Source organism: Monodelphis domestica, chromosome 7, assembly GCF_027887165.1.
Source record: "Monodelphis domestica isolate mMonDom1 chromosome 7, mMonDom1.pri, whole genome shotgun sequence".
NCBI lineage: Eukaryota > Metazoa > Chordata > Mammalia > Didelphimorphia > Didelphidae > Monodelphis > Monodelphis domestica.
This window is the reverse complement of record NC_077233.1, coordinates 215,207,228-215,220,030: the sequence shown is the minus strand read 5'-3', so window position 1 is coordinate 215,220,030 and position 12,803 is coordinate 215,207,228. Positions and strand designations below refer to the sequence as shown.

At 39.9% G+C, this 12,803-nt stretch overlaps 1 protein-coding gene across 1 annotated transcript in view; it reads left to right on the top strand.

Annotated features, from left to right (window-relative positions):
• Window positions 1-7,278: 7,278 nt before the first annotated feature.
• The window catches only part of SDK1 (sidekick cell adhesion molecule 1), a 1,320,044-nt gene continuing 1,314,519 nt past the window's right edge, over window positions 7,279-12,803 (top strand). Inside the window, 2 exon segments of the mRNA XM_007498416.3 lie at window positions 7,279-7,406; window positions 9,393-10,134. Coding sequence (XP_007498478.2) covers window positions 9,672-10,134 — 463 coding nt within the window. The 5' untranslated portion in view covers window positions 7,279-7,406; window positions 9,393-9,671.

Sequence of the window (12,803 nt, the reverse complement as noted above, 5' to 3'; positions counted from 1 at the left end):
TTTCTCTTATTAGGGATTTACAGCATTTCTTCATTTGGTTGTTGAGAATAAGCAACTCTCCTTTTGAAAACTCTTTGTTCATATCCTTTGGATCATCTATCAAATGGAGAATGATTATGATATGATAATCATTTGTGTCTGCTACCAATATATCTCAGACATTAGCCTTTTAAATCTGATGCAAACTTCCCCCCTCATTTGACAGTTGAAGACGGTACCCCTCTTCCTTTTAGGGCAGTGGTTTTCAAAGTTTTTAAATCGTGCATCCCTTCCCATCTATAAACATTTTTGAGCATGAAGTTCTAAAATTGCATTTTGATTAATAAATGATATATATGCACATAGCTCCAAGCCTATTATTTAGATATTTGATATTAGTGGTTGTCCCACTAGAAAAAAGACTACCTCACACAGATAGGTAGCTCCAAATACAAGAAGTGCTTCACTGGCTGCATTTCCTACATCATGATGCTTATTTACAATCACATACACAAATTGTTCAAAGGTTTTTGTTGAAAATTGGCTAGTGAATTCTACTCTTCACTATTGTCAATCAGCTATTCTTATAAATGAATCCAAAGTTGTGGTATTTTTTACATTTTAACTCATGGTTCCAAAACCCTAAGAAACTCTTCATTTGGAGGACTTTGGAATTGGTTAATAAATTATTTTTCCAAGCCCTTAAAATTTAAACGTAAATTAATTTTTATAGGTGATATATTTACATTTGGGGGGCAACAAAATCATGTAATGCTAAGAAATGTTTCCCAATATTCTTTTAAAAAGTACTTCTCCAAAGCATGAGTTTTTCAAAAAGTCCTTATTTTATCGCTTTTCCTTTAAAGGTAAATTTTAATTGATTTTTTTTATATTGCCTACATTTTCCATTGTATCACTCTCACTCCAACTATCTGACAGTCATCCCAAAGGAAAGCATTCAGTGGAAGGGTTACCTCTCCTTGCAATTCCTCCCTCCATTATTCTATCTGGCTGGGTCAGAGAGAACAAACATTTCAGGGAGCCCTTACTCCCAATATTCTTATCAATGCTCCTTTCATCCTTTTGTCTCAATGCTGATCCCTCCTCTCCCTAGGAAGGAATCCACAGAAGAACTACAAGAAGGACACTCTGGTTGGACTGTACAGTTAGGGGAATGATCTAAAGAAAGGGTAGAAAAGTAGGTTAGGGATAGATTGTAAAGTGTTTTAATTGTCCAACAGCAGAGCTTATATTTGATCTTAGAGTCAATGTAAAGCTACTGGAGTTTATTTAATAGTGGAGTGATATGTTCAGACCAGCAGCTTTAGGAAAGTTCCTTTGGCAGCTGGGTAGAAGAGAGGAGAAACTGGAGTTGTTTGAGACAGGAAGACTAATTAGGAGGCTATTAAAATAGTCCAGGCAGTAGATAATAAGGAACTAGACAAGTAGTCTCTATGTCAGTAGAGAGAAAGGGACATTGGTATTGAGAAGATAGAAACAAGATTGGGCTAGTGATTGGAATGCAGAGTGAAGAATGGTATACAGGTTGAAATCCAGGGTAAGCGAAAGGGATATTGGTGCCTTTGATGGTTCTGAGGTGGAGTGGATTTAGGGGGAGTTATGATATAGACTACAATGTATCCATGCCTTTTTATCTAGTGAGAATCGTCACCAAAAATGGAACGGTGGGTTGTGTTGTGTGAGGCTCTTACTCACCAACCACTGCCCAACAGCCCAGAATCAGTCGCAAAACATCTGCCATAACTAGGAAGTTATCTAGTAAGTGGGGCAGTGGGTCTTCTGGGGAGGCAGGAGGCAGGGGGAGGGGAATGGGGTTATGTAGCCACATTGCTGTTAAAGTTGTCTAGATCCTGGTTAGGTTGCAATCACCACTAAGAGCTAACATTTGGCACAAAAAGAAAGAGGTTGAAAATTTGTATAATAGCTAGAAGTCAGAAATGGGAGCTTACACCAATAGAGAAGATGGCTGAGTGGGGAAATATTGATAATAGGTGAAGGGAGTGTTGGTTACTAGTCCCATGATAGGTGGGTGATTGAGAATAAATGGAACTGATCTCAGCATCTAATTGGTTGCTTATATATCCTCCAAGGTCCCTCTGATTGTGGATAAGGGGTTGTCCCCTAAATCTCTATTTTGGAGACTACCACAGAAACTATGGGAAGGAAAATAATTATTTTATTTCATATTTAGTGTTTTCTCTCTGAGGATCCTAAAGAACATGAGGAAAATTAGGTGCTAAAAGGTGATGAGGATGAAAATTTCCTCAGAATTAGGCAAATACCTGATGATAAAGCAGTGACTTTCATTATCTCTTGAAGGTTGTATTGTAATTGAAATTCTAAAAGTCAAGGAATTGCCAAGATAGGTGGCCTTGATCTGAAATAGCCTGCTACATCTCTAAACATTAGATTTTTCAATAAAGTCTCTCTCTTGGGAGCTATTCCCATAGGTCCAAATAGGTACTTGACCACTCACCCAAGGCAAATAAAAATTTATACTGGGCAATTAGTAATGAATGCTAATTTAATTGATTTTATTACCTGTATGCATTTTCAGGGCAAGGCTAAACAAATTAGTGGCCTGGAAAATATCTAGAATTCCTTTTCATGGTTGCTTTAGCAAGACCAACTCCAAGGATTCTAGTTAGGTTTTATGGTAACCAGAATCCAAGCTGCATTGAACACTATGAATCAAAGTCAATACTTTGTAGGAGTTAACAGGTGGCCAGATTATCAAACTTGATACTTGAATAAATTGATAGCTGAACCCTATGTCAAATAAAGTTTGGAGTAGACTGATGGTGTTTAAAAAAAAAAGCTTCTTGTGTAAGAGATTATAGGATTCTCTGAGTGCTAATGAGGAAAGAATCTGATGAACAGCAAACCTTTAATAAAAAGAATCTTGGTTTGCTCATAACAGGTCACTTTATATCCTTTCTTTCATCCATATGGATATCGCAAATAGGTGGGGGGAACTTTCTCTTGACTGACAGGAAGAAACAAACTGGTTACATATATAAAAACAACTTTATTTGAGAGAAAAATGGGAAAAAATCCATCATAGTATCAGAGATATGGAGATAAAAATAAAATATATATGTATAAAATTTAAAATGGATAGCACTTAAAAAAAGTTGGTTCAAACATGGACCACTAAACTACTGATATGTACTGCAAACTTGTCACAAATCACACATTTGCTGTTACATTGAATGTTTCAACCTTGGGGCTAAATCCATGAAGGGAAGACTTTTAAGTCTTCAAATTTAGACATGTATTTTTCTTGCCATGACCTTGTTACAAAATGTCCCCCCCCCTCATAATTCCTTTCAACAGTTACAAATCAGGATTCATTTCAAATTTGGTGACATGATGATTACATGTTGGACATTTAGTTCAGTTTGGAACTGTACTCACTATTGCATAGCTAAGTCTCATATGAAGTTACCCCTCCCCTCCAATTCTTCTTGCCTTTCCCAAGTTAATTAAAAAAACAAACAAACTATTTTACAATTTTCAAAACTGCTTGGTGAGTCTCCAACCTCCTCCTCCCATTCCTCTCCTCCCCATTAGAGTGTTGGCAAATATGTTTTTATGTAATGGGGGACTTGCCAGTGAGAAGCCCAGAGGGGGTGCTACATTTAGAATAAAAGCACTGAGAAGAGAGAACATAAAATGCTATAAAACACTTCAATTTTCTATCATTGTCTATTAAAGATAAGAGAAGAAAAAGGAAGAAACAAAACAAAACAAGGACATAGACAGAGATGCAACCTTGATGTGTGCCAAATCTCTGAAATATCTCTTCCTGGAAGAAGAAAAAATATTTTTGAATTAAAATGGATAAATATTAACAAAATTTGCAATAAAACATTTTAATTCCCATTTAAGTTTAGAAGGTACTCTGGAAAAATTCCCTTTTCCTCATTATATCACCCTTATAACTTGTCCCTCCCATGTCTTTTATATTACCTCCCACCCCAAATCATTAAAAAAAAAAGTTTTATTGATGTAGTCATTTTCTGAAATACACTCCCTCCATCCTCCCTTTTTACAAGGAAAAAGTTACCAAAACAGAATGACATAGCAACAATTCCTCAACTTTCTCTGTGAGGGAAAGTAGGCATAATTCATCAACTGGCTTCTGGGACCAATATTGGTCATTGCATTTCATCTGGGTTTGGATGCCTTTTAAAGTTTTTTCACTTATTCTAGTCATCGTGTATAGCATTACCGTGGTTCTTCTTTCTTCACTGAATTAGTTCATACAAATCTTCCTGTGTTTCTTGGAATTCCTTATCTTCATTGTTTCCTATGATGCAATAATATTCTATTGTATTCAAATAACATAATCTTTTCAGTCACTGACTGATGAATACTCACCTTTCTGGCTTTCTGGTTATTTATTACTTTGAATACTCTGTTACCTTAATACTCCCTCCCCACTTCCTCCAGTCTTTGACCTCCTTGGGGTTTATGACCAGTAGAAGGATTACTAGGATAATCACTAGGTAAGAACAGTTATTGATGTATTTTCTAGAGTAGCTGGGTCAATTTCTGCCTCAATTGCCAGTTTATGAATGGATGTCTTCCCACAGCCTCTCCAATGTTGACTATTTCTGGCTTTTATCATCTTTGCTAATTTTCTATATTCAAGGCAAAAAAAAAAACAACACAAAACAAACAAACCCTGTTGACTTAATTTATATTTCACTTGGTATTAGTTAGTGATTTTGTCATTTCTTATATGGTTATTGATATTTTGTATTTCTTCTTTTGAAAATGATTCATAACCTTTTATTGCTATCTAATGGAAAGTGGATTAGTCTTATGCCTGTGAAAATTCCCCATTATATTGTGAACTTAAATCAGAAATGTTTGACACCAATATTTGCTCACTCAAATTTCTTTCCTTATTTTAGTTGCACCAATTTTCTACAAAATCTTTTAAATTTTATTAAAGGGTTGTCTTTCATCTCCACCATCAGTTGTTTTGTTATGAATTTCCCCCCTTTAATTATAGTTCTAAAAGGAACTTCCTTCTCCTACCTCTTTTTTTTTTGTAATGATGTGATCATTTTATGTTTAAGTTGCTTATCCATTCATCTTAAATTTAAAAATCTAACACCCTACCCAATTAGGCAGGGAGTAGTATTTTTAATTTATAAAGGTTTTTAAAAATGGAATACTATTGATATCCTGTGGCCTTTTAGATTATTCCTGATAAAACCTTTTAAAATCATTGTTGCATTTTTGCAACTAAAATCACTAATAATTGTCTCTTATTACATGTCAGAGGAAATTAAACTGAGGATTATATTTATCTTCTAGGCCAGAGATCTCCTATGCCTGACATAGGTACATTTTAATGAGGTTTTACTAAAGTATACTACTTCTGGGAATCGAGGCCTTATTTTAAGGGAGACCCCTGATGAATCATAATAGGAAGTGAAATAGATTTGGAATATAGAGACCTGGGTTCAGTTTAGTTCTGCAATGAATTAATTGTTCAACTTTGGTTAAATCATTACAAATTTCCCTGGGCCTCAGTTTTTTATCTGTTAGATTGGGATAATAATGGCTCTTCTAACTAACTTTCCAGATTGTTATAAGGATCAAATAAAATAATGGCTATGAAAATGCTTTGGAAGAACCCTATATGGTGTGGGACCCTGTAAATTTCCTTCTCCCCACAAGTGGGACCTGGCAGGAATAATTTTTAATTTAAAGTTTTAAGATTAAAGATTGAGAAACTTAAATACCCATGTAAATGAGTATGGGCCCACAGCTACAAACAGAAAATGTAATGCCACCCACAGTGCTACTCCTGTATTTCCTCAGGCTACTGATGCTTGCTGCCATCAGACATATCACTGATGTTCACCATCAATGGATTTACTATTGTCAAGAACTGCTACAAAGTAAAGTGAGGAAAAAAGCCTGAACAATCCCTCTCTTTAATCTGTTCTAAGAGAAGAATAGCATATATATGTCACAGAAATCCGCACCATTACCTCTAGTCCCTGGATTACCTTATTGTATCGAGAAAAGTACCCATTTCCCTCTCTTCTTTATAGGACAAAGACGACCTTGAAAGCGTCTATAAACTGAACTTCCAAACTCTTCAGGAAGTAGATTTGCAGCCATTATGCTTTGTTACTAGTAATTAAAAACCCAATTGAGCGAGTTTCTCATTTCCAATTAAGGTAACTTAGTGTTTAACCACCAAAAATACAGGTATTTTCTTCTTCTTTTTTCTTTTTTTTTTCTCCCCGAGGTGGCTCCCCCCTATGAGATAGGAAACCTAGCAATGGGTAGCAGGGGAATACAGTGACAAACACGGAGGCTCCCGGGGGACGAGCTCCTGACTGAGCTTCAACCCGGGGGGCCAACCTCAGCTGTCGGGAAAGTTAGGGGTGAAGGAGAGAAGATTTCATTCTCTGCACTTTTGGAGTAGCAAGCAAGGGGGCTGGCGTTAAGGTTAAGGAAATGTTTCTCCCTTTCCACTCTATTTTACACTCAGCTCTATAAATGAATAAACAAGCAAATAAATAATCAGACAAGTAAATAGACAATCAAACGAGCAAACAGATAAATAACCACATAAATACAATTGGAAAACCCCATAAAACTAAATAAATCTCTGACTTCTTTTTAAGTTCCAGCAGAGATTGGAGCCAAGTTTTATTTCTTTACTCGTTAAGGAGACGAAAGAGCCCCACCCCGTGTTTAATAGGATCCCATTTTACTGGAGCATTGCTAGATGATTTCACCATCCCCTTCTTGTCCAGCTGCGGGAAAACAGCTGGATTCAGTCGGAGGGGGAGACGCGAAGGAGGCTCTCTCCCTGCTGCCCGCAGTCTCCTCTGCAGCCAGAACCTGGCAGAGACGAAGCACCTGTGCGAGCGGAAACTTCCCAGTCCCTCCAGGCGCCCTCTTCTCTTTGCCAACTGCAAGTCCCCGCTCTGCCCTCCCTTTCCGTAGTAGGAGTAGCTCGGGGGGATCGAGGGGGCGGGGGCCGTCTGCCTTCTGCGCCGCGGGATGCCCGGGCGCGCCTAGGCTTGCGAGTGAGTGCAGCCAGGGCCCGGCGGACGCCTCCAACCCGTCCAACCCTCATGCCTTAGCCAGGGCGCAATCCCTACCGCAGGTCCCTAGGGGGCGTAGCAGGCACGGAAAGCGGCCTGAGGGGACCGGGGAAGGAGGGCGCAAAATTCCACGCGGGCGGGCCCCCGATAGTTTGAAAACAACCGAGGGGGGCCGGGATCGGGGCCGGGGCGGTGGGGAGGGGGGATAGCGGAGGAAAGAACGGGACACGCCAGAGCCACCGCGGTTCCTCCAATCAGCTCCGGGCTGAGGGCGGCGCGTGCGGCCGGGCTGTGAATGGGAAGCGGCGGCGGCGGCGGCGGGTGAGTGTTGGCCGCGCTCTCGCAGCGGCGGCTGGAGGGTGGCGGGCCAGCGGGCGGGCAGGCTGAGGCGCCTCTGTTTCGTCTCACTTTTCTTTGGGGGCAGCCTCGCGGAAGGAATCGGGCATCGGGGAGGGGATGATGAGGCAGGTCCTGGACTTTCCGCGGGCACTCCGTGGGTGCGTCCGGAAGGCAGAGAAAGGAGGGAGGGGGACAGTGAGGGTGGACCCCCGCCTCCATCTCCATCCTTGCTCTCCCCTCCTGAGGGGATGCTCCTGAGTGTGCCCCCCTCCCACTTCCAGCTGTTGCGGCATCGAGAGACCCTAGGACGCCCACTGCTCCCCTGCTGCTGCTCGTAGTTTCTAGGGATGCCAGAGGAGTCCGGGGTGGCTAATGGGGGAGGGAGGTCCGAGACAGCAGTTCGTGGGGTGACTCGTGAAGCGCGAGCACAAGCACTCCCTGTCCCTCTCCCCAGAATTCTCACCCTCTCTCGCAGCAGGCCCCCTCCCCAGAATACCCTTTAACCCCAGTCATTGCCCTTTCCAACATTGCTACCCTCATGAATTTCTTTCTCCTCCATTCTTAGCCCTCTCACCCCAGTAGTCAGTCCCCTTTCTCCAAAATTCTCACCTCCCCAAGAATGCCTGTCCAGTATTCTTAATTCCCTAACCTCCGCAGTTCTCCCTTTCCCAATAATCACACCATTTCCCCCCAACACCCCCTCATTTCCAGTTTTCTTACTCCTTAGCCCAGAGATCCCGTTTTTCCAACGTCCTTACCTTCCTCCCCACAACCCCCCCCCCCAGCCTTCTTACTCACTTGACCCCATCAGCCCTCTCTACACGGCATTCTCAACCTCTCCCCGCAAACAACCCCTCCCCAGCATTCTCGCCCTCTCCCCTAATTCCCCCCCCCCCCCTCCGCAGCATTATTACTCTCCTAATCCCAGCAATCCCCTTTCCCCAGCATTCTCGCCCTCTCCCTTTCGTATCCCCCTTAACCCAGCATTCTTACCCCGCTCACACCAGCAGTCCCCTCTGGGGCATTCTCACTCTCATCATCCCAGCAGTCCTTCCTCCCCAGCATCCTCACCCTCCTCACCAGGTCCGCCACCCTAAAAGACACCCCCATCACAGTATTCTTATCCTTTTCCCCATCAGTCCCCCCAAGTCAAGGAATCTTTCAGCCCCGGCAGACACTCCCCCTCTCCACCACCCACCTCCAGCTGTTGGAAGAGATCTTGGGCTAGAGGGGTTATCCCTTACCTCTTCATTTCTCTCATCCTGTTTTTTCACTGCCCCCGCCCCCACCCCCCTCAGCTCCCTCATCCTCTGTCCTCACCCACACTTCCTTTTTGAACACTGGGTGCTCTCGACTATCCTCCGGAACTGCCTGTAAGAGTTCAGGCTATTTTCCCTTAGATCCGTGTTCCTTCCCCTCCCCTTATTTCTCTGTTATCCAGCCCTAAACCCTCATTTCTGTACCGTTCCCTTCTCGCCCTTCCCTGCCAGTGCAAACCTTCCCTCTTCCTCCCCTCTAGCCTTTCTCTTCCTTCCTCTCCCCTAGCCTCTCCTGCACACACCCATCCCCATCCCCACCCGCAGTGGCTTTTTCTTAGTTCACCTCCTTCCCTCCCAAGCTGCCCTCCCCATCATCAACACACCCCACCTGGCCACCCTCTCAGCAGGCTGGTTGCAACCTCAGCGAGAACTAAGCCACTTACCTGCCCGAGACAACCCTTTTCATATCCTACCCTCTTCTGCCTGCTCCCAGTACAGATTAGATCTTTTTTTGTATCCGAAGAAAGCGGGTACACTTGCATTTTCCCGGGTGCCTGCAACTAAGAGGTTGGAGGATGTTTGGAGACTCCCCTTATCTACCATCCAGATAATTTTGCAGTGGTCTGAAGTAAATTGTCCCTACAGGAGGATAATGTTAAGAGTGCTTCCTTCCCTCCCTTTTCTTCTATTTTTTTTTCCTTTTCCCTAGATGGTAAAAGAATCGAATGTTTCACAGGGAAATGAAACCTGGGAACTACCACGATCAGTGAAAATCTAAAGGGAATATAGTTTTCGTCCTCTTTGCGGTAGCGAAAGGTACTCTCTGGCTTGCCGTCTGCAGTTGCTGGCTCCATAGAATGGAACAAGCTCCTGTTTGTTATAGTGCTGCGATGAAGGATCCAGGTTTACCGAAATACTAGCCAGCGTCAGTAAACTTGCTCTGTCTCAGCTTGTGTGGAAGGCATTGCATGTGACAAGGCAGAGAAACATGTGTTTCACATTTCTGACTGGTTGTTTTGGTGCAATCAATAGTTCTACAAGATGCATTGATTTAGATGGCGATTATAATACGGTCATGCACACGGAGTATTGCCTTCGGGTTGCATGCCAAGTGAGCACAAGCCACCAGGTCCTTGCCTCTTACGAACAAGAGAAGCCAGGATCCCCCAAACTTCAGCACCGGAGCAACAGGAATACAAGTTCCCACTTAACCAAAGAAAGCCCAACCTCACAGTGGGCTGGGAAGGATGAGGATGAAAACGTGCATTCGGATCTGAAGGCAGTCAGGGAGGAAATAATGATTGGAAGAGAGGTCGGAGGAGAGCTTATGGCACGAAGGAATAGTTGGAGAAAACAAATGATAAAGTTCAACTTATGTTTCTTTTTCTTCTGTCGTGGATGGTGGGCGTTTCTCTTGCTTCAGCTCCACATGTTTCAAGCATTGGCACAAGGTAGGATCTGGAGATATTTTGTTTATCCTGTTTCTTTATAAATTAAGAAATGCTGATTTAGAACGATGCTATTTTTTTGTATTAAAGAATTAATTGGAATAGGATTTGTGATCAATAAGTATTTTCTGCATGACAATATAGAAATATTTGTATAATCCTTTCTGTAGGTTTGCAGGTAGCTCCAAACCTATATCCCTTCCTCTTCTCTCTTACCATCTTTTTCTTTGAGAAATCATAGCTTTAGTGACAAAATACCTGTAAGCCTTTACCTATCTCTAAAGTATTCAAAAAGAATAATTGAACCCATTTTGGGGGACGAAGGGTTAACTTTAGACTGTGTTTTAATGGAAGAATCAGAGTGGCAAGAAGTCAAGAAAAAAAGCTCACATAGTCCTTACTAAATAGAACTAATTCAGACATGTAAAAATCCTTTTAGAATCAAGAAACATGGTAATTGAGCTTTGTTTTTATTACCATTCACTTTTTTTTTTAAATTACCAGGGAACATTTATCTGTTTCAAAATTGCAATTGATTCATGTTTTTCCACATCAGAGATTCTTCCATGTAACTGAGTTTCTTTAAATGGTGGATGACAAGCCACCAATTCATGAACTATTAAATGTCAAGTCACTTTAAATTTCAGTTATTTTCATTCCTCTTCTCACTTTTCCCTCCCTCCACTTCCTCAGTTTTCCTAAATTGTTGAATTGATTTGGATGGGTAGCCCAGGACAAGGGTTAAGATTGGTTGTTCAAAAGTTTCAAAGGAGTTCTCACTTTGTTGCTGATTTCTGGTTCTGATGTTACTTTTACTTATGCCTGAACACAATACTGGTTTCTAATGTGAGGAAAGATGATCTGGTGACTTGAAATGCCTAAGTGAATGAATGTTTACAATAGAATTTTTTTTTCTATTTTGAAATATTTATTCAAAATCAAGAGCGTATTCCATTCCATTTAACATCTTATTCCATTTAAGTTTAATGGCCTTTTAAAAAAACAAATAAAAATCTTTAACACCTCACCTCTTTAAAAAAAAATTAATGTAGCTATCTTCCTTTTAGTCATTTTAGAGAAGCTTAGTTGGTATTCACTGACAATTTTATGAAAAATCATTGGAAAGAACTCTGTACATAATCTATTTTAGAGAACTCTGTATGTGGAAGGAGGGGATCATTAAGCTTCTGTTGATCATCAGTGTTTATGAAATTTGTATAATTTTATAAAATGTTCCATTTATAAAGATTTTTTAACTCAGTAGGAAAAACTAACTCTATTTTAATGATGACTTTATCCTTCTTAATCTGCTCCTCTTTTAGGTATTATCATTTTTCTCTAAACTACTTCTTAGGCCTTTGTAAATGAATGTTTTTATTATTTTACTATATGAAAACAGTAATTGCTAGTATTTCTGGTACTATACTTTTGGTTAATTCTATTTGGAAGTTTTAAATGTCACTGTACTTGTTTTGTTGTTTGGTTTAGTATGAGAGCATTTAAAAGTAGTTCTATATTTTTAAATTGTCAGAAGACACCGGCTTAAGTAAAAAAGTATCTAAATCAGTTTAATACTTTTGTTTTTCCATTTGTTTTCTGATAAGAGTAACTTAGCACCTTTTCTTGTGATCAGTAAATGTATATTCATGAAGACTTATACATAAGTTTAAATAGAGGGGAGGAGTCAGTCAGTCAATGCTTTTTTCCCTATATATTATAGCAATGACAACTTTTCATTTATTTCCCCTCTACATAGGAATTTATAGCACTACCAACATAAGTAAAAACGCTAATGAAAAGACAATAGTCTTTTAAGCAACAGGAGCAACAATTATATTTTGTGGAAAGAAGAACTTATTCCTCATATTCAATACAAATATTTGCAACTTTTACATTTATATGGTTTATAAAAGTGTACTTGTCTTTTAGAGAATAGAGCTTCAAATAGGTTGTCTCAAATTTTAAATTCATTGACAGGTTGCTGTTCTCTGTGCTCTCTGAAATGTGTGATATATCCATCATTTTTTATATCATATTGAAAATTCATATTACAGGGGAGATGTCACTATTTGACAAAAGCTCATGTATCTTGAAAATGAAAATTCTGGTGCTGCTATAGAAATTTTTGATGGGATGATGAGTTGGTCATATGCGCAGGAGTGTTACATGACATTTTCTTGAATCTTTTATCAGATAAAATACAGCTTTCTAAGTGGAAAACTTATGACTACGTTGGAGTCTAGTCATAGTCATAGTCTGTTTTATTTCTCTGGAACCAGACAAAGTTTTTACTAATTTATTTTGAATTTCTTGAATCACTACTTCAGTCTCTCATAACATATTTGGGAAAAAAAATCAACTAGCAAAAGTTACATGTTTAAAAGTGAAATTATGAGGAGCTTGTGTTGAATGAATCCTTTGTGTGATGAACCAGTTTTGTCTAGTAAAACTTTCAAATTTAACTTTAGAAAATATTTTTATACCTAGCACTAAATTTCTAAATCTTATTTCATGAATAATTTCCTGTATTTTAATTTTATATATGCTCATTTGTGAGTCATTTTTTGAAAAAGCATTGTGATATAGTTAAGAAAAAATATTTTATTAAAAATGAAAGTGATTGTATTTTACTAGGTTTGTCCACTGAGGAGCTAGAACTCAACTTTTGAAGT